This window comes from Lynx canadensis, chromosome C2 (assembly GCF_007474595.2).
Source record: "Lynx canadensis isolate LIC74 chromosome C2, mLynCan4.pri.v2, whole genome shotgun sequence".
In the NCBI taxonomy this organism is placed as follows: domain Eukaryota; kingdom Metazoa; phylum Chordata; class Mammalia; order Carnivora; family Felidae; genus Lynx; species Lynx canadensis.
The window spans coordinates 71711331-71736015 of record NC_044311.2 but is presented as its reverse complement, the minus strand read 5'-3'; the positions used below and the strand labels follow the sequence as shown (position 1 = coordinate 71736015).

Genomic DNA, 24685 nt, shown 5'->3' with positions numbered 1-24685 from the left:
TCGGACGCTCAACCGACTGCGCCACCCAGGCGCCCCTGTTCTCTGTATTAAGAGTTTGCCTCCCTCCCTTTCTGTTTGTAACTATTTTCCCCTCTCCCCTTCCCCATGGTCTTCTGTTAAGTTTCTCAAGATCCACATATGAGTGAAAACATATGGTATCTGTCTTTCTCTGACTGACTTATTTCACTTAGCATAATACCTTCAGTTCCATCCACATTGCTGCGAATGGCAGGATTTTATACTTTCTCATTGCCAAATAGTATTCCATTATATATATAAACCATGTCTTCTTTATCCATTCATCAGTTGATGGACATTTAGGCTCTTTCCATAATTTGGCTATTGTTGAAAGGGCTGCTATAAACATTGGGGTACATGTGCCCCTATGCATCAGCACTCCTGTATCCCTTGAGCAAATTCCTAGCAGTGCTCATTCTTGGTTGGCATACTACATAGGTCGTGTTCTTCCTAGGGTATTATACATGTGTCCATCATATGTGGTGTTAATTTTTGTGTGTGTGAGGTCAGGCCATTAGGTCAAGGTGTTGCCTGACTTCTCCACTGCATAATTACTGTTTTGTTTTTTTTTTAAAGCTCCTTGCTCTTTTCTTTCTACCTTTTTTTTTTTAATGTTTATTTATTCATTCTTTTAGACAGAGAGAGAGCGAGCAGGGGAGGGGCAGAGAGAGAGAGAGACAGAATCCCAAGCAGGCTCCGTGCTGTCAGTGCAGGGCCTGATGTGGGGCTCGAACCCATGAACTGGGAGATCATGACCTGAGCCGAAACCAAGAGTCTGAGGCTTAACTGACTGAGCCACCCAGCTACCTCCAAAATTACTGTTTAGTGTGCAGTTACTTTTGCATCCTGCTCTTTTCACTTAACATTATAGAAGATTGAAAAAAAAAAAAACAATATAGAAGATTGGCAGAGACCACAAGTTTCTCTTCAACATCCATTCTCCAAAATTTTAAGCTGGACACATTTCTTGAAATTGGTTATAATCACATGATTAGGTCCTGTCCAATGATGTGGGAACAGAAGTGACATGTGATTTCCAGGCCTGTGTTTTAGAGGGAAAGAGCATGTCTCCCTTTTTTATTTCCCTCTTCCCATGGGCTGGGATTTAATCCTGACAGTGAAGGCTAGATTAGTCATCTTGGACCATGCAACAGGAGCTGCATGTGGAGAATGGCAGGGCCACGAGACAGAAGGAGCCCAGCTAGCATCCTGCTATTTTCATGGGGGAGAGCCACCATACCTTCTGACACTTTGACAAAGTAAAAAAAGTAAACTTCCATCACATTTGTGATATATTTTAGGTTTCTGTAATAGCTTCAGTAACTTTTTTTTAACTAACATAGGTGTTTATCCTTGTTGCCACATAGTTTCATAATTGTTTTTAACTGCTATATAATATTCCATCAAGTGATGTGCTAATAAATTAACAACCATTTTCCTAGTAAGTATGTATTGCTTATGTTTTTCCCCTATTATATATAATGTTATAATTAAGAGTTTAGTATATATAACTTTTTCATTTTTGTGGATTATTTTCTTAAGGTAAATTCCTAGATATGTGATTATTAGGTTAAAAATAGAAAAGAGATCACAGCTCTAGGTATGTTTTGTTCAAACGTTTTCCAAAAAAGAAATTCTGTGGTTGGATTCTGATATGCAGTGCTAAATAACTTATGCTTTTGGATAATTAACTTAATGTGATGCTAAGTGATTTTCTTCAGCAATTAATATATAGTTTAAAAACAAATCAAGGGGCGCCTGGGTGGCGCAGTCGGTTAAGCGTCCGACTTCAGCCAGGTCACGATCTCGCGGTCCGGGAGTTCGAGCCCCGCGTCGGGCTCTGGGCTGATGGCTCAGAGCCTGGAGCCTGTTTCCGATTCTGTGTCTCCCTCTCTCTCTGCCCCTCCCCCGTTCATGCTCTGTCTCTCTCTGTCCCAAAAATAAATAAACGTTGAAAAAAAATTAAAAAAAAATAATAAAAACAAATCAAAATGTGAATTAAGGTTAGTTATAATTGATGCATGAGAGGATATTTATTTCCATATTTTCCAATGTCAATGGTACTTCCATCTTAATGAAACATACAAATATTTGCAAAATGTAAGCATATGTAGAACTACCATACAATCCAGCAATTCCACTTCTAAGTACTTATCCAAAGAAAATGAAAACACTAATTTGAAAAGAAATATGCATTACTATGTTCATCACAGCATTATTTACAATAGCCAAGATATGGAAACAACCTAAATGTCCATGGATGAATGGATAAAGCAAATGTGACATTTATATACAATGGAATATTACTCAGCCATAAAAAAGAATGAATTCTTGCCATTTGTGACAACATGGATGGACTCAGAGAGTATTATGTTAAATGAAATAAATAAATCAGAAGAGAGAAATAACATATGACTTCACTTATATGTGGAATCTAAAAAACAAAACAAACAAAACAGAAACTGACTCATAGATACAAAGAACAAATTGACGGTTGCCAGAGGGAAGGGCGTTAGGGGGATGGACAAAATAGGTGAAGGGGATTAAGAAGTACAAACTAACAGTCCTAAATAAGACACAGGGTTGTCATGTACAGCACAATGGTGACAGATGATAACTAGACTTATTGTGGTGACCATTTCATAATGTATATGAATATTGAATTACTGTTATACACCTGAAACGCATATGATATTGTGTCAGTTATTTTTCACTAAAAAATAATATAAAAGCAAAAAAAAAAATGTGGACATGTTCCTGGAGGATATAATAATTCATCATATCATGACTGAATTACTGCTTTTTCAATTCTCCATTTGATTACATAAAAGAAAGCCTCGATTTGGTACTGGTATGTTTTAACACCACTAATTTCCTTTTAGAATTCTCCATTTTCATGTGGAGGCAAAATATAAATGGTTAAAATCAAGCACTGAAATTTGAAAAATAGTGACATAAGGAAAGGGATTGGGCTCGGGAATTTACTGCAAACTCTTTTTTGATCTCCAGCAGAGTGTATTTGTTTCTACAAGAACAGTATGGTTAATTTACATTGTAAAATTTGGTACATTTACACTGTAAAATTTGAACTTTTCCCATGATTTGGAACTAGTGTCAAAAACATTGCCTATTGGCTTTAGTCTATCTTTAACTCCATTATTCTTTGAAGTCAATAGGCCTGAAGCAGAGATAGTAAGGGATATTTAGTAATTTTCTTGAAAAAGGAGTGGACCATTTCAATCTTTAGTTGGCAGACATAAGTCTTTATCACCTATTATTTACTGGTGTAGTAGGCACTTTACATACATTGTCCCAGTAATCTATACAACAGTACCGGGGGATGAAGAACATAATCTCTTTTAGAGACAGGGCTCAAAGCAGTGAAGGAAATTTCCCAATGTAAGACAGAAGGGAAGATTAAATATAAAATTCCTAGTGTTGGGGTGTCTGGGTGGCTCAGTTGGTTATGCATCCAACTTCGGCTTAGGTCATGATCTCACGGTTCGTGGATTTGAGCCCCATGTCAGGCTCTGTGCTGACAGCTCAGAGCCTGGAGCCTGCTTCGGATTCTGTGTCTCCCTCTCTCTCTCTCTCTAAGATAAATAAACATTTTTAAAAAATTTTAAATTCCTAGTGTAGTGCCTGGCACGTGTAGCAGATACCAAGTAGATGGTAGTCATCATTATTGGCCTAGTAATTAGCAACTTAGGATTTAGTCTGAGGTCTGCTCGATCCAAGCAGGTCCATGCCTTTGTGTAACACCATGCTGGGCTCTGCAGAATGGCAGAAGAAAAAAGATAGATAAACCCAAACAATAGTAATTCCATGTATCATCCACTCAACAGATCTTTACTCAGTTGTTTACTATGTTCCAGATGCTATGAAATGAGCTTACAATCATTCCATGTACACTCAGGCTAGCTTGGGATTCCACAGGTTGCTACAGTGCCCTTTTCTTCCTATCAAACCCAATGCATAGAATTATTTCTGCTTTGAGGTCTACCATCTATGCTAAAGAGTAAACTAAACTCTGGGGAGGAAACATGTTTACTGCGATGACCACTTTATCCCTTATATGTATCATAGTGACCAATAAGCTTAAATATTTGAATTAGAAAAAAAATTGCATAAAAATCAGTATAAACATATATATTCTAGCTTTATATTGATATTTACCTTCAAGAAACACGTAAAAACCTTAAAACACACACACACATACACACACCCCAAAAAACCCTATTATATATGATCCCGGCTATGTAAAAAATAAAAACTGAAAGAAATTTCTCAAATTTCTTTATGGGTGGTGGGATTAATAGTATTTTTTATAATACTTTCCATTTTTCTATGTTGTGTTTCTTACATCTATATTAGTAGAAAATAACGTAAAACCTAATGATGCCAGAAAATAACCTGTAAAGTCTAAAAAATACGAACGTAAATGTGCATATAGCATCATGTACAATTATCATACTCAAGACCTATATTCTTCCATTCTCCTTACCCTCTCCTACAAAACTGAATGATTCATGCAAACAGAGGCTTAGGGACAGCATACCCTTCTCTCAAATCCTTTGTTAAAAATATGAGGTGGTTGGGGCGCCTAGGTGACTCTGTCGGTTGAGGAGTGACTTGTCTCAGGTCATGATCTCACCGTTCGTGAGCTCAAGCCCTGAACTGTCAGCACAGAGCCTGGAGCCTGTTTCAGATCTGTGTCTCCCTCTCTCTCTGCCCCTCCCCTACTCGCTCTCTCTCTCTCTCTCTCAAAAATAAACATAAAAAAAAAAAAAAATACAAGGTGGTAAGTAGACCACATGGGGAAACCTTCAGAATGAAATTTGGAAGTAGCTAGGTGAGGCAGCCCTCTGCTGGGTAAATAAGAAAACACAGCTACTCTAGAGGATCTTGGCTGGATTGCAAAGGGCATTAAGTGCCTTCAGGGCATCAGGGCACTGAAAAGATATTTCCTGAAAATATGGACTTTTGAAGCTAGAGGTCATTCTGGAAGTTGAAGTGGAAATATTGATTTTTGTAAATATTGAATATGTGTTTAAAATCTGAGCCTCAATCTCTCATCTGTAAAACATAAAGTGATATAGTACCTCATAAGGTGATTTTGAAATTAATGTGAAAATGCAGTCATTTAGCATAGTGCTCAACCAACAGTAAATGCTTAACACATGACAACCATTATTTTAGCTTTTACTCACATTTTATAATCTTGGCAAGTAATCATTTTACCTTGTGGAACATCTCATGTTTACAAAAAAAGGACTCTAAGAATCTTAAAGAGATTGTATCTAAGCAAAAGATGTGCACATCTGTGTGCATTTAAAAAGAACAACATAGGGGCACCTGAGTGGCTCAGTCAGTTAAGCATCTGACTTCGGCTCAGGTCATGATCTCACAGCTCCTGGGTTTGAGCCCTGTGTCAGGCTCTGCGCTGACAGCTCAGAGCCTGGAGCCTGCTTCAGATTCTGTATCTCCATCTGTCTCTGCCCCTCCCTTGCTCATACTCTGTCTCTCTCTCAAAAATAAATAAACATAATAAAAATAAAAAGCACAATATTATACTACATCTGAAACTAATGTAACATTGTGTGTCAACTGTACTTCAATAAAAATCACTTTAATGACAAAAAAACAGTTTATGGCCAAAAAACATGAAAATATTAAACTGAGATTTGTTCACTGAAAAACTGTTTATTAAGGTGCCATTAAATGTGTAGATAGCTTTGGGTAGTATTGACATTTTGACAATATTTATTCTTCCAATCCATGAGCACGGAATGTTTTTCCATTTCTTTAAATCTTCTTCAATTTCCTTCATAAGCTTTCTATAGTTTTCAGCATACCAAAATGAACAAATCGGGAGACTATAGATGCTGGAGAGGATGTGGAGAAAGGGGAACACTCTTGCACTGTTGGTGGGAATGCAAATTGGTGCAGCCACTCTGGAAAACAGTGTGGAGGTTCCTCAAAAAATTAAAAATAGACCTACCCTATGACCCAGCAATAGCACTGCTAGGAATTTACCCAAGGGATACAGGAGTACTGATGCATAGGGGCACTTGTACCCCAATGTTTATAGCAGCACTCTCAACAATAGCCAAATTATGGAAAGAGCCTAAATGTCCATCAACTGATGAATGGATAAAGAAATTGTGGTTTATATACACAATGGAGTACTACGTGGCAATGAGAAAGAACTAAATATGGCCCTTTGTAGCAACATGGATGGAACTGAAGAGTGTGATGCTAAGTGAACTAAGCCATACAGAGAAAGAAAGATACCATATGTTTTCACTCTTACGTGGATCCTGAGAAACTTAACAGAAACCCATGGGGGAGGGGAAGGAAAAAAAAACAAAACAGGTTAGAGTGGAAGAGAGCCAAAGCATAAGAGACTCTTAAAAACTGAGAACAAACTGAGGGTTGATGGGGGGTGGGAGGGAGGGGAGGGTGGGTGATGGGTATTGAGGAGGGCCCCTTTTGGGATGAGCACTGGGTGTTGTATGGAAACCAATTTGACAATAAACTTCATATACTGAAAAAAAAAAAAGGTGTCATTATGTTATATCATTAGTTCAGTATATGTACTTTAAAATTCTGAATTGCCTCTAAATAATCTAGATATCTACAATACAGATATGTATGCAAACTACTAGATTTCCTGATATTTAACATAATTAGACTTCTCTAATTTCTAGTTATCAGACAATTAAAACATTAGACTTTTAAAGTTACACCATTAGTAGTTCGTAAATTTCTATTTGTCCAAGTTTTTTTTTATTATATGATAAACCTTAGAGGAAGCAAAACCCACAAATCAAGTCTTAATCTGCCTTTCACAGTGTATACCAAATCATCATAATGTACACTTCAAATGTCTTGCAATTTTGTCAATTATGCCTCAATAAAACTGAAAAAAATTAAAATCCCACACGAAATTTTAATCTCAACCAATGCTGAGGAAAAAAGCAATGGAAGATCTTTTATTCATCACGTGAACAAAAAATACAGAATATATTAATTAATTTTCCCCTAAAGAGAATATATTTTCTATTTAGAGAAACAAAGGATTAGTTGTCAGGAGTTGCTTTTGGAGAATGATCAATCAGCGCCTTGTCAATGGTTGGATACTGATACCAGGGACCATCGCCTCTTGCACGCATTAACTTTCGGACTTCTAGCTCCTTTAACCTGTAACAAACAGAACAGCAATACTGTGATTCCATCATTTCCAACTGCAAAATTAATGAATTATCTCCATAAGGAGAGTCTTTTGATTTTGTGTAAAGTATTATCTAAAGTACTTTATGTAAGGGACACCAGGGTGACTCAGTCGTTTGGGCATCTGACTCTTGATTTCAGCTCAGGTCATGATCCCAGGGTCAGGGGAGCAAGTCTCGTATCAGGCTCTGAACTGACTATTCTTCAAATTCTTCTTCAAATTCTCTCTCCCTCTGCTCCTCCCATGCTCACACATACTCTCTTTCTCTCTAAATAAATAAATAAATTTATGTATGTATGTATGTAAAGTATTAATATACCTCCACAGATCCATGTGTATACATTTATCTGATATGCACCTATAAGAAAAATTGGGGGCTTATTTTTGACTTTCATTATCTTGCTTATGTAGTTAGCCCACAGATACTGTTTTTAATCACTAAAACATCACTTGAATTGGTAATCTATTCTTTCCTCTTGTCCCAGCTCTTTATCTGGACGGATCACTTTCACTTGAATAGTGGTAATGCATCTCCTATCTTCTTGCCTTCTAGAAAACCCTCTTGAGACCACATATTTTTGAAATAGGCCCTTTCCACAAAACCTTTCCTTTCCATTTTTATAGACTACATATTAAGTTTTTCATCTGACTGGAAATTTATCATAGTTAAATAATGTACTTTATTAACCTTAACCAGCTCACTAACCCTACCTATGAGAGACTACCTACCTTTGTATTGTGTAAGAGAGTGTATTCTTTTTTTTTTTAAGGATTATATATCATATTATCCTTTTTTCTACTCTTTAGAATGTAATTATCCAAAATGCAAATATTAAAATATTCATAAGGACTGGTTTTACCCTTACAATAGACTACTAGGCACCTGTTAAAAAGAATGAAGAAAATCTGTATATAGTAAATAGAGATGATACATATAGGGTTAGATTAAAAATGCAAAGTATAAAATGAGTATGTGTAGCGTCTTCCCATTTCACTAAAAAACAGAAACTAATATGTATTCATACACATGCAGAGAGTATTAAAAAATGTGGAGGGCAAAAAATAATAGTTATCTTTAGGCAGAAACAATTATGGGAGACAGTCCCTTTCTATTTTGTATCTTTCTTTTATGCTTCAGTTTTCCAAATACCTATACATATACTTAAAAAAATTTTTTTTTAATGTTTACTTATTTTTGAGAGAGACAGCATGAGCAGAGGAGGGGAAGAGAGAATCCCAAGCAGGCCTGATGCTATCAGTGCAGAGCCCAACGTGGGGCTCAAACCCATGAACCGTGAGATCATGACCTGAGCCAAAATCAAGAATCCAACGCTTAACCAACTGAGCCACCCAGGCGCCCACCTAAACATATACTTTAAAAACATAGGTACTCCTGTTCCATCCTCACAACAGCATCTTTCCTTTGGGGGTAGAAGTCACGCTTTTGTTTTGGTTTTTACTTTGTCTGGAAATTATTTAAAATTTCTATATGTCTAAGGAATTCTAGGATCTATCTTTTAATTGGAACTCAAAGGTGTATGTCTGAAGTTCAAAAAAGTCCAATGTTACTAAGTATGAGCCATACTGCTGGTTCCATGCTCTTAAATACATAACAACAATTCCATATGGTAACTATATACATGTATAATTACATATCTAGTTCTTTTAATCATTTAAATATATATATATATTTTTTTTACTATCATAGCAATTTTTATAAACTATTAAAAGAGAATAACAGAAAGCAGATCAGTGGTAGACTGGGGCCAAGAGTAGGGGATGGGGAATGACTGAAGGCACAAGAAAGAGGCTCAGTAGGTGATTGAAATGACCTTGGCTATGATGGTTACACAGCTATTTTCCTTGGTCAAAACCCACTGAACTTAATGGATGCATATGACTGTATGTAAACCTCACTACAAACACTAAAATAAATCTCAGACAGGATCACATTTAAAAGTAGCAAAAGGAAACATGAGTGAACATTAAAAAAAATAATAATTTTGGACTTAAATATTTCCCTATTTAATTACTATCAAAAACCTATGCACGACACAAAATCCCAAAAGCTAAAGAAAAGGACTGACAAACTTGACAATAATTAAATGAGTAAATATATATAAAGTAATTAAAACACTGATACGTAGTAAGTGTTCAGAAACACATTACCACTACTACACTTTTGTTAACCTGAAACATAAAAACACTTAGGCTGCAAAAAATTTTACACTATCAAAACACAAATGACAAGTCAGGAATACATACTTGCAACAAAAACAAAAAGATATTTTAGTTAAATGTATACATTAGTAGAAAAAAAGGCAATTTACGGGAAAGCAAATACAACTAGTAGATTTATTTGTGAAAAAATACTCAACCTTACAAAAAAATACAAAATTGAAATAATGAAATAACATGTTTCAACTATCTTATCAGCAAAATGTTTAGGCTTGATAAATTCCATTTACAGGGAATGGTATGGAAAGCAGAAATTATCATGTATTGGTGACAGAAAAAACAACTGATAAACAATGTTTTGGGAAAGTGGCAACATCTATCTAAAATCTAAACATATAACATTTGGTTTATCAGTGCCACTGCTAGGAAATTTATATTCCAGATATACTAAATAAATATGCAGCAGTCTATGTAGAAGGATATTGACTACAGCACTATGTATATTATCAAAAAACTTATAAAGAACTGAAGTACCAACAATAAGGGACTGGTTAAAAAAATTAAGGTACACCCATCCAGTAAAATATATAATGCAGCCATTAAAATGAACAGGGTGTGTACTATTATAGAAAGATCACCAAGATCTATTTAAGTGAAATGAAGGCAAGGTACAGAGTGATGTCTATAAGAGGATTCTATTTGTGTTAATATATTTTCAAATGATATACAAAATATATTTTTAAGGCATAAATTTTCTTATAGGGACATATACAAGAAATAATTAAATAGTCACTTTTAAGGATGAGACTAGGTAGAGGAGGAAAGGAAATTGAGGGAGGTGGGGCATAGATGGAGGAGAGGGCTTCCCTGCATTTAAAAGAGTGAGAATTAAAAAAAAATTTTTTTTTAATGTCTTTTTTTGAGAGAGAGAGTGAGAGAGAGTGAGCCCGGCGCAGGGGGCGGGGGTGGGGCTGGGTGCAGAGAGAGAGGGAGACACAGAATCCGAAGCAGGCTCCAGGCTCTGAGCTGTCAGCACAGAGCCCAATGTGGGGCTCAAACCCATGAACCGTGAGATCATGAGACCTGAGCCAAAGTCGGACGCTCAATCGACTGAGCCACCCAGGCGCCCCAAAAGAGTGAGATATTTTAAGAAGAATTCCTTTTACTCTGACAGATATTATCAACCAATAGTCTCAGTTTTCAACTCATAAACTCCACTGTAAACAGGCCAGATCCATCCCCATCTTCATTGTTTTACATGGAGCATCCTAAAGTGTTGAAACAGTTTCATTTTTTTGTTATGGCTTACAATAGTAAGGAAGGAATTTCTTTCCTGCCCCCCTCCCCTTTTTTACCGTAAATCAGCCTTTTCAGCTTCAATTCGAAGGATAGCCATTGTTTTTTCATAATTCTTTTCAGGACTATCAAAGAAAGTTCGGGCAATCCATCTTGAGATAGGATGCTACAAGAGAAAATTTGTTTATTATTTTCTGAACACTACTTTGCTTTTTCAGTTTACTATTCTTCAAAATGGCCATCTCTTCGGCATTGAGAAGGACACCTGTTGAGATGAACACTGGGTGTTGTATGGAAACCAATCTGATAATAAATTATATTTAATATTAAAAAAATGCCCATCTCAGGTAAATCAATAATACTAACTAAATGCTAACTACTTTATATATTTTTTAAATTACTTTAATCCATTAGGTGGATATTATTTTTGTCCCCATTTTATAGATGAGCAAATTTTGCAAAGTTATACAGTTACTAAGTGCCAGGATCTGGATGCAAACTGGGTCTGTCTGACTCCAAAATCTGTGCGTTTTGCCATTATACTACACTGAGGATCTTAAGTGGCTAATTTAGGAGCTAAACGCAGGGTTTGGTGATGAAAAACTGAAGCTCCTTGTCTCAGCACAGATAAACTATTTGTATGGCTTGCCTTAAGATATAATAATGCTATATTAATGATATATTTTTCTGAAATATAGTTCAGTCAGATAATAAAACATGACAGAATATACTCTACTCAAGGCCATCTCACCACAACACTTATAAAGACACGTAACAGAATTAACTTTAGAGATTCCCAAGCAGGCCCCACACCGTCAGTGCAGAACCTGATGATGCTTTCGTAGCAGCCCGACGCTGCTGTTTTAGTAGCAGGGACAGTGTGCTAAAATGACAGTGCAGGCTCTCAGATCAAGCCTGCGTAGGTCCAAATACTGGCCCTACCTTTTGGACAGATCACTTCTCCTCTTTTATGCCTCAGTTTCCTCACCTCTGAATTGGAGATAATAATAGCACATTTCACATGGAACACGGTAATATTTACAAAACACTACCACAGACCCTGCTACGCAGTAGGTGCTTGATAAAGAATAGCTAAGCATTAGTATTGGTAAAATCTTTCCTATGGCATTGAACTTAGGATATGTTCTGATGGTTAATATGCTAGGATGAGAACGCACTGCAGAATCATTCTTTAAAAAACCATACAGCGTAAAGCAATAAAACAAATGACCAAAAGAAGTTGCTTGTAAAAAGTGAGCACAAAATGTGTCATCTCCCTCATACCAAAAATTGAATATATCATAATTGCTAAATTGAGACATTAATCAGTACACTGACAAGACACCTAATGGAAAGTAACTTTCAATGGCCCATACCAACCTTGAAGTATTCCCAGTGTTCTGGGATATAGCCTTCTGGAATTTCTGCTAACTCAGCCTCACCTAATAAGAGAAAATAGTGATGTCCAATTAGTATCAGCAGTTTGTAATATTAATTTTCCACTATTTAAGAAACCAACCTTTTGTGGTTTTAAAGAAAGCTCTGTACTAATGAAGATATCAAATACAGTTGACCCTTGAACAACATGGGTTTGAATGGCATGGGGTCACTTACACGTGGATTTTTTTACAGTACAGTACTGTATTTTCTCTCTCTCTTTTTTTCTTAAAGTTTATTTATTTGAGAGGAGAGTGTGGGAGCAGGGGAGGAGCAGAGAGAGAGGGAGACAGAGAATCCCAAGCAGGCTCTGCAACTCAGCACAGAGCCCGATATGAAGCTTGAACTCGAACCATGGGATAACTCGAGCTGAAATCAAGAGTTGGACGCTTAACCAACTGAGCCACCTAAGCACCCTTCCTTATCATTGTTTTAATAACACTGTCTTTTCTCTAGCTAACTTTATCACAAGAATTCTTTATCACTTTATACAAAGAATACTTTGTATAATATAAAAAATACACAAAGTATGTGTTAACCAACTGTTTATGTTATCAGTAAGGTTTCTGGTCAACAACAGGCAATCAGTAGTTAAGTTTTGGGGGAGTCAAAAACTTATATGTGGATCTCTGACTGAGCAAGGGGTTGATACCACCACGTCGTTCAAGGGTCACCTGTATTTTAGATTAACTTTAATGTGGTTTAAAATCATTTCATTCATTAGATATTTTTTAGATGTCTTCTACTTGTAAGGCATTGTCTATTGTCTAAGGCATGATAGGAGAGTTTCACATTGTTTTTATACAATGTAACAAAATATAATAAAAGACACATTATTCCCTCTGGTTTTCCCTACCACTACTAGACAGATATTTTAGGAGTCAAGATGTTAGAAGTAGTTTGGGCAGAGTTTCCCATGAAAATCTAATTTGCACTGTCATTCACAGTTTCATTCTTTTTTAGATTATAATTTTACATGTTCCAAGATGCATAAAAAAATTCTTCCATCCTTTAGCCTCTCTTCCACCTCTATCTCTATTTTTTTTTTTTTTTATTCAGACTTGTCAAAGCTAGTTTGGAGAAATAACAAGAAGGAGGAAAACAAGGCTTTCTGAAGCCATTTGTGGCCTCTACAGAGTTGGTGACCTTCAAGATTCTTGAAGGGAAAAAAAAATCTTTAAAAAAACAACATTGTACCCTGTTGCAGATTGAGATCTGGTTACTGTAAAATAAAATCTCATGTTTATTATTTAAATAATATTTTCTTATAACATTCATAATTTCCTTTTGTTATTAATGTACATAGGTTTTAAAAATTTACCAGTTTAGGGGCGCCTGGGTGGCGCAGTCGGTTAAGCGTCCGACTTCAGCCAGGTCACGATCTCGCTGTCTGTGAGTTCGAGCCCCGCGTCGGGCTCTGGGCTGATGGCTCAGAGCCTGGAGCCTGTTTCCGGTTCTGTGTCTCCCTCTCTCTCTGCCCCTCCCCCGTTCATGCTCTGTCTCTCTCTGTCCCAAAAATAAATAAACGTTGAAAAAAAAAAAATTAAAAAAAAAAATTTACCAGTTTGGTGGGAGAGGTACTTACCAATGAATATATTCACCAGAGTTATGCCAATTGCTACTGGAATCCCAGTCAACAAAATGTAGAATTTCTGTTGAGATTAAAAAATAGTTTTCACGTAACATAACCATTACCTAACTTTCTTTCCCCACTCTTAAACTGTCTTCAATTTTGGATTTCCTTCCATTGCCTATAAAATAAATTTGCCATATTGGAGATGTGGTACCAAAGTATTTATTTCTGAGATTTTCTTTTGCTCTTTTAGATGCCTATATTTGGAAGCAAAAATGAAAGAAAAAGTAAGGATTAATTGTAAAAGGGTAATACAATATATGTTTAAGTGATTTTCCCACTTTTGGTTAAGGCGATGTAATAAAAGTTGAGAAATTTTTGTATTAAGATGGGAAGTGCAAAAACATCTGGGTGTTGTTACCCACTGTAGAGTTTGAGTTGGTCATGACAAGAGAAGTGGGAGCTCAACCAGAAGAGTGAAGAGGGGCATTGAGCACAATGGGCGAGCAAGAGGTCTAGAGGGCAGCGTCCAGACAATCTTCTATCTGCCAGGCCTCTACTTTTCCTTAAAGAGCCTTGAGATACAAATATATAGCTGGTACCCCACTTCATCCTCTGAAATCAGTGTTCCTGAACAATATAGAAATAAAAAATTGTAGTCCAAAATAATGTAGTTACTTTAAGGAAGGCTTTCAAGGAGTTCCTTGGTATTTTAAAGAATATTTTAATAATATAAATAATTATCCCCAAATGAATCCATTTTCAAAGTTTAATAACTTATAGACTTTAGTGTATGTGTGTGGGTGTGTGCATGCACGCATGCATGCACAGTGAACACAGATTACATTTCAAAACCCCACAATCTTGAGAATAAAGGAATGGCTCATTTTTTACCTCTAATACATATGAATCCTTTTTTATGACGAACGAAAAGCTCACTAATTTAAAAAGAAATTCAGTAACAAATCAGACATTACAGTACAAAATCTCAATTATCTTTTAAAAAAGAAATGTGAATTTACGAAACAACACCTTTTACGAAATGAAAGATGCTTATTTTCTAAATAGGCCAAAAAAAAAAATTCCTATTTGTATATAAAGAGTTTAGTTTAGCAAAATTTTTGACTCACCATTAAACTCAAAAAACGCCTGTCATAGAATCCAGAAGGTTTGATGATAAACAGTCTTTTCCCATGATCTCCACTGTGTCGCACAGGAGCTGGCAATATTAAATTACCCTGTTACATATACAAGGCTCATAAACGTATACTGTTCTATTCTGACATAAAATCAGGTTATAAGAAAATGTATGTTCATAAATGTTTAATATGAATTAAGACAAAAAATACATACTTATTTGAGTACTAAAGGCAGGGCAGATAGGGTATCTTTCAACAAACACTAATGTACTATTGTAAACTCTAGCTCTCTTCATTTTTTTTTTTTTATTTTTTTCAACGTTTATTTATTTTTGGGACAGAGAGAGAGACAGAGCATGAGCGGGGGAGGGGCAGAGAGAGAGGGAGACACAGAATCGGAAACAGGCTCCAGGCTCTGAGCCATCAGCCCAGAGCCCGACGCGGGGCTCAAACTCACTGACCGCGAGATCGTGACCTGGCCGAAGTCGGACGCTTAACTGACTGTGCCACCCAGGCGCCCCAAAGCTCTCTTCATTTTTATTCAACTTTAAAGAGATATCTAAATAATTGTCTGAATTTGTTTCCAGAGCAGTAAGGGAGGTTAGATACTCTTGGTGGGCTAATTATCTTTGTTTATCTCTACAATAAATATCTGCTAATGCTATAAAATAAATAAATTTAAATTGTGTCACTTCACATGATGAGGAAATATACATCAGGGACTTGCAGCAAAATAGATGCAAAGATATTTATTCCACATATCTCCAGCAGGAACTTGAACTTGTTAAAAGTAAATACTCTAACATACCTTGATAAAATCGGTCTGTAAGCCATTTCTTTCTTTTTTTCTTCAATTTTATTTTAGAGAGAGAGAGAGAGCATGAGCAGAGGAAAAGAGAGAAAGAGAGAGAGGGAGAAAAAGAGAGAGAGAATCCTAAGCAGGCTCCATGCTCAGTGCAGAGCCCAATGCAGCTCGAACCCACAACCCTGGGATCATGACCTGAGCTGAAATCAAGAGTCGGACACTGAACTGACTGAGTCACCCAGGCACCCTTGTAAGCCATTTCTGGTTGTGAATACTCTCCTTTTCAAATTCTCCCTTGGACAGTATGCAGTCAAGCCTCACTGGAGATAAACTGAGGCAAAATTTCACCCCTAAGCTTATTTCTACATGATTTCCCTTTCTTGGATGCCTGGAAGGATCACTGCAGGCACTCTAAGCACTTGTGCTGAAAGCAGGATAGGATCTCACTGTTACTGGGAAACTGAGATTATGGTTTCTGCTGTATGAAAGTGTATTCAAAAAAATTTCCCATGGGAGTCACTGCAGAATACAAAACTAATTTCCCATTAAAGTAATTTTAGTTATAATAGAGGTCATAAAGATTTGTATCCTTTGTTCAAGCTTAAATGTCTGGAATGCCTTTCCCTCTCCTGATATTATTAGGCCCAGATGACATTTTAACCTCCAAAAACCAACATTATTCCCAATCACATGAGATGTCTCCTACTTCTGAACTGTTGTATATTCTAGTGATATGCATACTTGCTTTCACCGCTTCCACTGAAATATAAATGTCTTGAAGGTAGGAACTATATTCTTAATTTTGGTATCACCTATAGTAGCTTGCAATGAATTTAGGAAGTTAATTCACAAGAGAATTCGAAGCTGGCATGCATTTACTGTGTACAATTCACACTACTAAAGTTTCTAAAATAGCAAGAGAATGTGGCAAAGTGATTATATATTTCAGAAAATCATTTGAAAGGTACATTGGAATTCTTTGTGGACTAGATGCAAAAAAAAAGAGCTGGTTAACAGTACAAACCACTCATTAATTCTATTCTACTATGTGTAGGCCCTGTGCTAGGCTATTCTTTCCAACAAAGAAAAGAAATAGGATGCAATGTCAGAAAAAACCAGGCCCAGAAGTAAGGTTCCTGTATAGACAGGATGGTGGAGATGGGGGGTATGAGGAAGGAGCATTAAAAGGTGAGAGAAGTAGCAAATTAGATGAATTTATAATGGGTAACTGATCGATTATACCCAAAAGGTGCTGATTACTTAATCCAACAACCTGCCAAAAGGCTCCATCCAAAGCTCTGAGAAGTTGAGATTTCTACAAATGGCCTGGATGAGGTGAAAATGGCATTCCTGAGGACACAAAGCTACTGCTACAAGGATGGCTACTACACTAATGATGAAATAGGATCCCCAAAAGTCCTCACACACATTTATAAAAAGGTAAATCTAAAAGGATTAAATATAAGAAGTGGAAAGTCCTGATTGGACCTCCCAAAAGTTGCTCACAGGCTTAAGCAGAGTCATTGGTGTGATATGGTAACCAAGAAAGTCAAAGACAATTCAATCCTAATCTTATGTACGAGAAGTGTAGGGTCAAAACAGGAAGAAGACCCACCTCCATCTCCTAATTACACCTGCAGAAGTGTGTCCATCCCAGGGTATACTGTTTTAGAGGAACAATCTGGAGCATACCCCAACTTAAGCAACCAGTATGGCAAACAACCTGGAAACTGATATACTGAAGCTTAAAGAAGTGCAACTGATTGTTTGGCCTACAAAAAAGAAGTCTGGGTAGAAAGCAGAGAAGTGTCTTTAAATAGGTGAAGGGCTATCCCATAACAAAGGGTCACACTATTCTGTGCTGACCTGAAAGGAGGAACCGGGAGTAATTTTCAGCTTAATACAAGGAAGAAGTTTCTAACCATTTTAGTGGTTCAAAATAAAATCGGACTGCCTCTCCAGTCCCCTTTTTGGAGTTATTCAAGTGTCAACAGTGGGATGTAAAAAGGATATTCTACAGGTTGGCCTAGAGGATATCTAAGGTCCTTTTCCTCGAAGAATCAGAACACATGGCCTGTCTTAGAACAAAAAGGCATACCTTTCCAACTTATCAGTCTCAATGATTTCCTTCCAACTCCAAGAACTCTTTCTAGACTTCAAGTTTTTGCACTCTTTGCCGAAAAGCTTTTCCCCAGGCTCTTTGAACAGTTACCGCCGCACCTCCATCCTTCAGGACCAAGTTCAAATGTAACCTCCTCGAAGAGGTCTTCTCTGACTACCCTATCCAAAGCTGGCCTCCTACTTATCCTCCGTGATATCATTTGGTTAGTTCTTTTAGAGCAATACACACTAAGCCTGATTATTTTGTTGAAGTCCATGAGGTCAAGGACTGCATTATTCAGTACTGTATCCCCAGTACCTTTTAGTGTCTGCCACATAGTGGATGCTCCATAAATACGCTGGAATTTACATTTCTTAAGTAAATTAAATGTCAGTTGGGATCCTTCCTCACTCTCTGAAAGTAAATCTACTCAGAAGAGACAGTGTACTCCCAACTTTCCCTTTCAACTGGGCAGGCAGGTAGGCAGGCAAACACACACACACTACCCAGAGAGAAAGACATGGACTAAACCCTACCTGGTTTTAGGGACAACTGATTATGCATAACACCATTAACAGATTAAAAAAATGTAACATAAAAAAACTATGGAAGAATGCTTGGTCTGGCTGTATTCTAGCAATATTAATGCAGTTAGTAAAGTGAACTGCTTGCTTGCTTTCCATATAATTACCTATACTGTTAAACAAGTTATTCATGTCATTAAATGTGCTAAATAACTATTATTATTTTATTACTGTTATTATTATTATTGTTAACTGTTCTAAAGTATATTTCATAGCACTAAACTCTTCTCAAACATTCTGAGCCTTCATGATTTGTTGTTGATGTAGTCAGGCCACCTGCTTACAATCTAAAAATATTAGGGTGAATACTGCTTACATGGTTTTTGACAACTGTGATATTTGTGAAGATCAAGTAAGATAACGTAGGTTTTGTGTCTCTAAGACAACAATCAAAAACTAGCCATTTTCTTTCCTTCATTCTCAGACTATTCCCAGTTAATGACTCCACCAGCTCAATTACCCAGGCTAAAAAACTCATTCATCTTCCTTGCACCTACCCCTCATTCATCAATTGTCAAGGCCTCTTGATTCTAAGATTCAACTTTTCTTTCCTGCCTTCTTTACCTCACTGGCTTAAGTAACCAACACCCCCTTATAAGCCATCCAAATTCAGAAGCATCTTCCCAAAACACACTACTGATTTGGTCTCCTGCTAAAACACTCTCTGCAGCCTACAAAACAGTTAAGATACTTTGGTTTTGTATTCAGTCCTCCACTCCCCCAACTTGGTCCCAAGTTCCCTTTCTTAAGCCTTTTCTTTCAACATCTACCTATCTCAAGACCCCCCATATTCAGATATATCAGAAAATACATCCTCTATTCTTCTGCCAATGGCAGCTGTTAAAACTATCCAGAATCCACTTAAAATGCCCCATCTTCTACATCTGAATTAACTCCATATCACTTTGTTTATGTAATCATTTAAATATTTCTTCTCAGTTTTTTTAAACCATAATGTGCACACATCAGTCTTTTTTTTTTTTTTTTTTTCCACGTTTTTTATTTATTTTTTTGGGACAGAGAGAGACAGAGCATGAACGGGGGAGGGGCAGAGAGAGAGGGAGACACAGAATCGGAAACAGGCTCCAGGCTCTGAGCCATCAGCCCAGAGCCCGACGCGGGGCTCGAACCCACGAACCGCGAGATCGTGACCTGACAGAAGTCGGACGCTTAACCGACTGCGCCACCCAGGCGCCCCCACACATCAGTCTTCATATTAAAGCTACTGCAGCTGAGGGAAGAACTTAAACTCATTTCTATAATTCCTTGATATTAGACACTTAATAAACAATTTAAATAGAACACTTGTATCTGCTTATTTCCTGAGAAAAGTTTTCAAGGACGGTGAATGAAGATAACATGTCAGTACTACACGTATAAGAAAGGGGTGGCCACAGGGCCTGTTAGTAAACCAATGCTTCTAAATCTAGGTGCTGCCGATTTTCCCACTCACTCTTCACAACTACCTTATGAGGCAGGTTAAAATTATCATCCTCTTTTTTTTTTTTTCTAACAGTTCTTATGGTAAGAGACAAGCACCTTTCAAAATGACATTCTAGAAAGATGCTAACTTATGCAGAAATATATTTCAGGATTATAAATATTTGTCAATAGTAAAGAGATTAGATTTATTTCCCTGTCAACAGAATATAAGCACACTTGTAATAAACATCTTCTTTTTTAAAGATAAAGAAACACAGGTTCCAAGCAATTAAGTACTTTCCATTTAGCTTCCAAGATATGATGACCCAAGGTCACATAACTACTAACTCTGGAGCCAGGATTTGAATGTAGGCAGTCTAGCTCCAGAGAAAACAAAACAAGGTTTTCTGCTCCTGGGTCTTACAGTCTCATAGGGGCAGACATAAGCAATAACATAACAGATTAAAACCTTTCATTCCACAGTGACAGATGAAACCACCTGCAAAATACCTTTGAAAGCAGGTATCAGGCTGAAACACAGACTCTAATATAGCTATCAGATCCTTCCCTGGTCCCAGTGGAAAGGGTATAGATTATTGGTACTGATCCTTCCAGAACTCCAAGAAAGGGGGAATAACGTATAAAAGGGATCTGGGAGTGAGGTTTTCACCTTTTATCTCCAGCAAGACATGAATAAATACTATCTCCAGGGAGTATTCGAAGAGGAGGATATTTGTAATCAGAAATGGCTTACAAAGGGATTTTATCAAGAAATGTTAGCACATGTAGTTTTTTTTTTTAAACAGGTTCAAATTCCTGCTGGAAATCCTTGAATTCCACTAGTTGTTTCCATCATTTTTGTGACAAGTCTCTATGTGAAGTGACATAATTCAAATTAAATTGGGAGAAGAAAAAAGGGGTAGAGAAAGATATTTTGAGGTTGGAGATCTTTTTGGCTTTCGAGTACACTTCTTCTCTACCTTCTTGTATTGCACAGGGCAGACAGCTTATAGTATATTTTTGATCAAGAGGATTAAGTGAATTAATATCTTTAAGATCTTAGGATGGTACATGGTACATAGGTGTTCAATAGATACTACATTTGGTGCTCTAGTGCATTATTTTTGTAATAACGGAGTCACAGTCCCTACATTAGTAAAATGGGAATAGTAACATTGTACTTACTTCGCAGAGTCTTTGAAAGAATTAGATTGAATACAATGCATCTGAGACTTTGCTATTATAATTATTCACTCTCCTAGAAGTCAATACAGTCTCCAAGAAGCTTCAAATAACCCTGGCATGACTGCATTATGACTTTCCTGGACCTAGGGATTTTTCCTTCATGGGCCCCTTCCACTGTAAGAAGATATTAAAAATTACTATTTTATGACTCCGTTGATATAAAACGAATACAATCCAGGCTGGATTCCTTACCACACATTCATTAACATTACAGGTTGTTGTTTTTTTTTTTTCTTCCTCCTGGTTTTAAAAGAAAGAGAAAACATTTGCAGGGACCCCTAAAAGTATGGTGTAGGCACTGTGCCTACTGAAGGAGTGAACCCTGAGCCTCTCCACCTGCCTACTAACATCAGTGAGCTCCTGGGCAACATGACTTACAACCTTGTGGGACTAGAACCTAGGGTGGAATGTACAAAGAGAATCCGGTGCCTGAGACACCTAGGTCTCTGGTCTGTGCCTTTTTAACCTCAACTTCATCCGCAAATTAGCACCAACTGGGATGGCTGAGTGGTAAAGTGTTTGACAAATGCTAATTAATGATTTAAACACGATCGATCTGATTACCTCAGGAAAACCCTCGACCTCCTCACAAAGCCCACGCTCCATCTCTCCTCTCAAGCCCCAAGCCCGCAATTTCTCCCAGCTCCTTCCAGATCCCACCAAGGTCACTCCGGAGGAGCTCTTCATCTCTCATCCCACATTCCCTGAGCGCGCTTTTCCCAAAGCTAGCACCCACCGACGGTCTTCGGAAAGCCACGGGTGAGGAAGCCTCCGAATCCAAGTCGAGCGCCAAGCCGGCGGCCGGAGAGAGCGGCCACTGCAGTGACCGAGGCCCGCTGCAATAGACTCATGGCCGCCATGGCTACTACGGGCAATTGAAAAGCTGGGGCGAGTAACAGGAGCCGAAAGAGCCAATTTACCAACGAGAGCGAAGGCGGAAAGTGGCCATCTTGAGTGAGGGCAAAGCCTATTTCTGTTTTCTCCATCCGGTCGGCCTGAGACACAGGAAGTGACATCATTGTGGAGAAACCGCGGTATCCTTACTTTCTGTGGAGACATGGCTGCGGCCAGTTTGGGCAGTGTTTGCAGAAAAGTCTTAACCGGGCTGAAAGCTTCTAAGTCGCTAATAAGTCTTCAGGCCCCACCTAGCACAGGGTAAGTGATGTGAGGAGTAGGTTTGTTCTCCTCTCCGACTTTGGATCTTGTTTGGTTGCCGAGATGCTGGAAAACAGCTGAGAGGCCGCGCGCATAACCGAACCCGAACTCACCTGCGTGAGAAGGGAATGCCCTTAGAGAAGTCGTCCACCTCCGACATTTCCGGTCTTTTCTTAAACTTTTTCTTGTTACCTAGTGCGGACCAGACAGTCCATGGGGTCTGTAGATAACCAGTATTTGTTGACTTAAACCTAGAGGTACAGAAGCATCCTCTTTGGATGGGTGAGTTGGGAAAAAACTGCACTGAAGAGGATTTGGTTATGGAACTGAAGATTATGTCAAGTTTGGATGGATAAAAACCAAGGCGCTTTTGTATCTCCAGAATATATCAGAAAGATTTTTCAGTAAATGTGGAGTGAATAAGTGAAAGTAGTCAAAAGAACGGAAAGTAGCTCTGCTGGTGTGAGAAAGGAACATCCTACATATGGTGTTTATTATTTCTGGAAAGACAGCCTGTCTTCTGGACAAACTGACAAGTTTATGGTGTATGGTTTCCTCCCTTTTATTGGATTTTGTCTCTAATGAGTTGGATTTTATAAATCATTGGGTATGTCGGATTTTTTTTAAAGGAAGTAATGTATGTGTCCTTGAATCCAGCACAGACAATTGTTGAGCATCTATTATGTGCTATATATTACTTGCACTTAACTTTAGAGATAAGCAATATTTTTTTCATTTTGCAGAGATTGATAGGTTGTAACTTGATAAAGGTGACAAACTTGGATCAATTGTCTGTAATTTACTGTCGTTTTTTCTTAAAAATAAATTTTAGAGGGGCACCTGGGTGGCTCAGTGGGTTAAGCATCTGACTTCAGCTCAGGTCATGATCTCATAGTCAGTGAGTTCAAGCCCTGAGTCGGGCTCTGTGCTGGCAGCTCAGAGCCTGGAGCCTGCTTCAGATTCTGTGTCTCTCTCTGTTTCTGCTCCTCACCTGCTCATGCTCTGTCTCAGAACTAAACGTTAAAAAAAAATTGTAAATAAAATAAATTTTAGATTTTTATTATCAAAATGAATATTGCTTCATTTGCAGACAATAAGGCAAATGGAAAATAAGGCAAGTGTTTTGAAGAAAATAATAATCAACTATAATTTTTGCCACTCAAAGATTTCCTTACATTCCTTTTTATATATACATATACATGTAATTCTAAGTTTATTTATTTTTGAGAGAGAGAGAGAGACAGAGCAGGTGTGCGGGTGGGAGGAGCAGTGGGAGACAGAGAAGAGGGAGAATCCCAAGCAGGCTCTGAGCTGTCAGAGCAGAGCTTGACTCAGGGATTGAACTCACAAACCATGAGATCATGACCTGAGCTGAAATCAAGAGTCAGACACTTAACTGACTGAACCACCCAGGTGCCCCCACATACATGTAATTTTAAAATAAAGCCAGAATCATATTTACATGTATGCATCTTGGTGCTCTACCCAGTTTCCCCAATTTTTTATATTTAAAAATTTCAAACCAACAGAAAAATTTTAAGAGTACTACAAAGAATAACCACTCTTCATCTACGTTAAGCAAACCTTAGCATTTTGTCACATTTTTATGTCTCTTTATATCCATGCTTATGTGTATTTTTTTCTGAGCTATTTGAGGCATTGTGACACTTCAGTATATGTCTCCTAAGAACGAGAACACTGTCTTTATAACTACAATACTACAATGATCACGCTGGAGTATTTAATATACTACTGTCACCGTGCTTTTACATAGCATACAGTTCAAATTTTTTCTTAATTTTTTATCCAGGGTCCAACCAACGATCATTCATTACTGTCGTTGGTTGTCATGTCTTGTTAGTCATCTTTAATCCAGAACATTTTTGAGCAGATCAGCCTTTTCAGATTATCCTTCCATTTAGATTTGTCTGATTGTGCCCTCATGGTTAGATTCAAGTTAATTTTTTTTGGTAGGAATACAACACTTGTGATACACTTTGCTATTGAGTTTTACATTATTTCACCAGCTTATTAAATATTCTTTAAAAACGTGATTTTTTGGGGCGCCTCGGTGGCGCAGTTGGTTAAGCGTCCGACTTCAGCCAGGTCACGATCTCGCGGTCCGTGAGTTCGAGCCCCGCGTCAGGCTCTGGGCTGATGGCTCAGAGCCTGGAGCCTGTTTCCGATTCTGTGTCTCCCTCTCTCTCTGCCCCCTCCCCCATTCATGCTCTGTCTCTCTCTGTCCCAAAAATAAATAAACATTGAAAAAAAAATTTTTTTAAACGTGATTTTTAAATTACTGCATAATAAATTATTATACAAATGCACAGTAATTTTTTAACCATTTCCTGGTTGCATATTTACATTATTACCAACTTTTGGATATCACATATAATGCTTTAATAGATATTTTTATTAATTCTCATATTTTTAGTTGAAATTTCTAGATGAATTTTGGGTTGAAGGGGGAAGCATTGAGGCTTGTGATACATGTTGCA

The 24685-nt window shown here is 37.5% G+C and overlaps 2 protein-coding genes across 3 annotated transcripts in view; one reads left to right on the top strand and one right to left on the bottom strand.

Moving 5' to 3' along the window:
* Window positions 1-6965: 6965 nt before the first annotated feature.
* On the bottom strand, window positions 6966-21982 carry NDUFB5 (NADH:ubiquinone oxidoreductase subunit B5). 2 transcript variants are annotated; one of them, XM_030330075.1, is made up of 6 exons: window positions 21769-21965; window positions 14867-14955; window positions 13749-13815; window positions 12107-12168; window positions 10786-10892; window positions 6966-7221 (listed from the first exon to the last, which is right to left on the bottom strand). In XM_030330075.1, exons 1-6 carry the CDS (start codon window positions 21890-21892, stop codon window positions 7101-7103), a joined length of 570 nt encoding a protein of 189 aa, XP_030185935.1. In that variant the 5' UTR covers window positions 21893-21965; the 3' UTR covers window positions 6966-7100. The 2 variants fall into 2 exon arrangements, with proteins under 2 accessions (XP_030185935.1, XP_030185936.1); XM_030330076.1 differs by lacking the exon at window positions 10786-10892 and having other exon boundaries at window positions 21769-21982.
* Window positions 21983-22053: 71 nt separating this feature from the next.
* MRPL47 (mitochondrial ribosomal protein L47) overlaps window positions 22054-24685 on the top strand; it is a 35064-nt gene continuing 32432 nt past the window's right edge. The window contains exon 1 of the mRNA XM_030329412.1: window positions 22054-22187. Coding sequence (XP_030185272.1) covers window positions 22090-22187 — 98 coding nt within the window. The 5' untranslated portion in view covers window positions 22054-22089. The remainder of the gene's footprint in view (window positions 22188-24685) is intronic.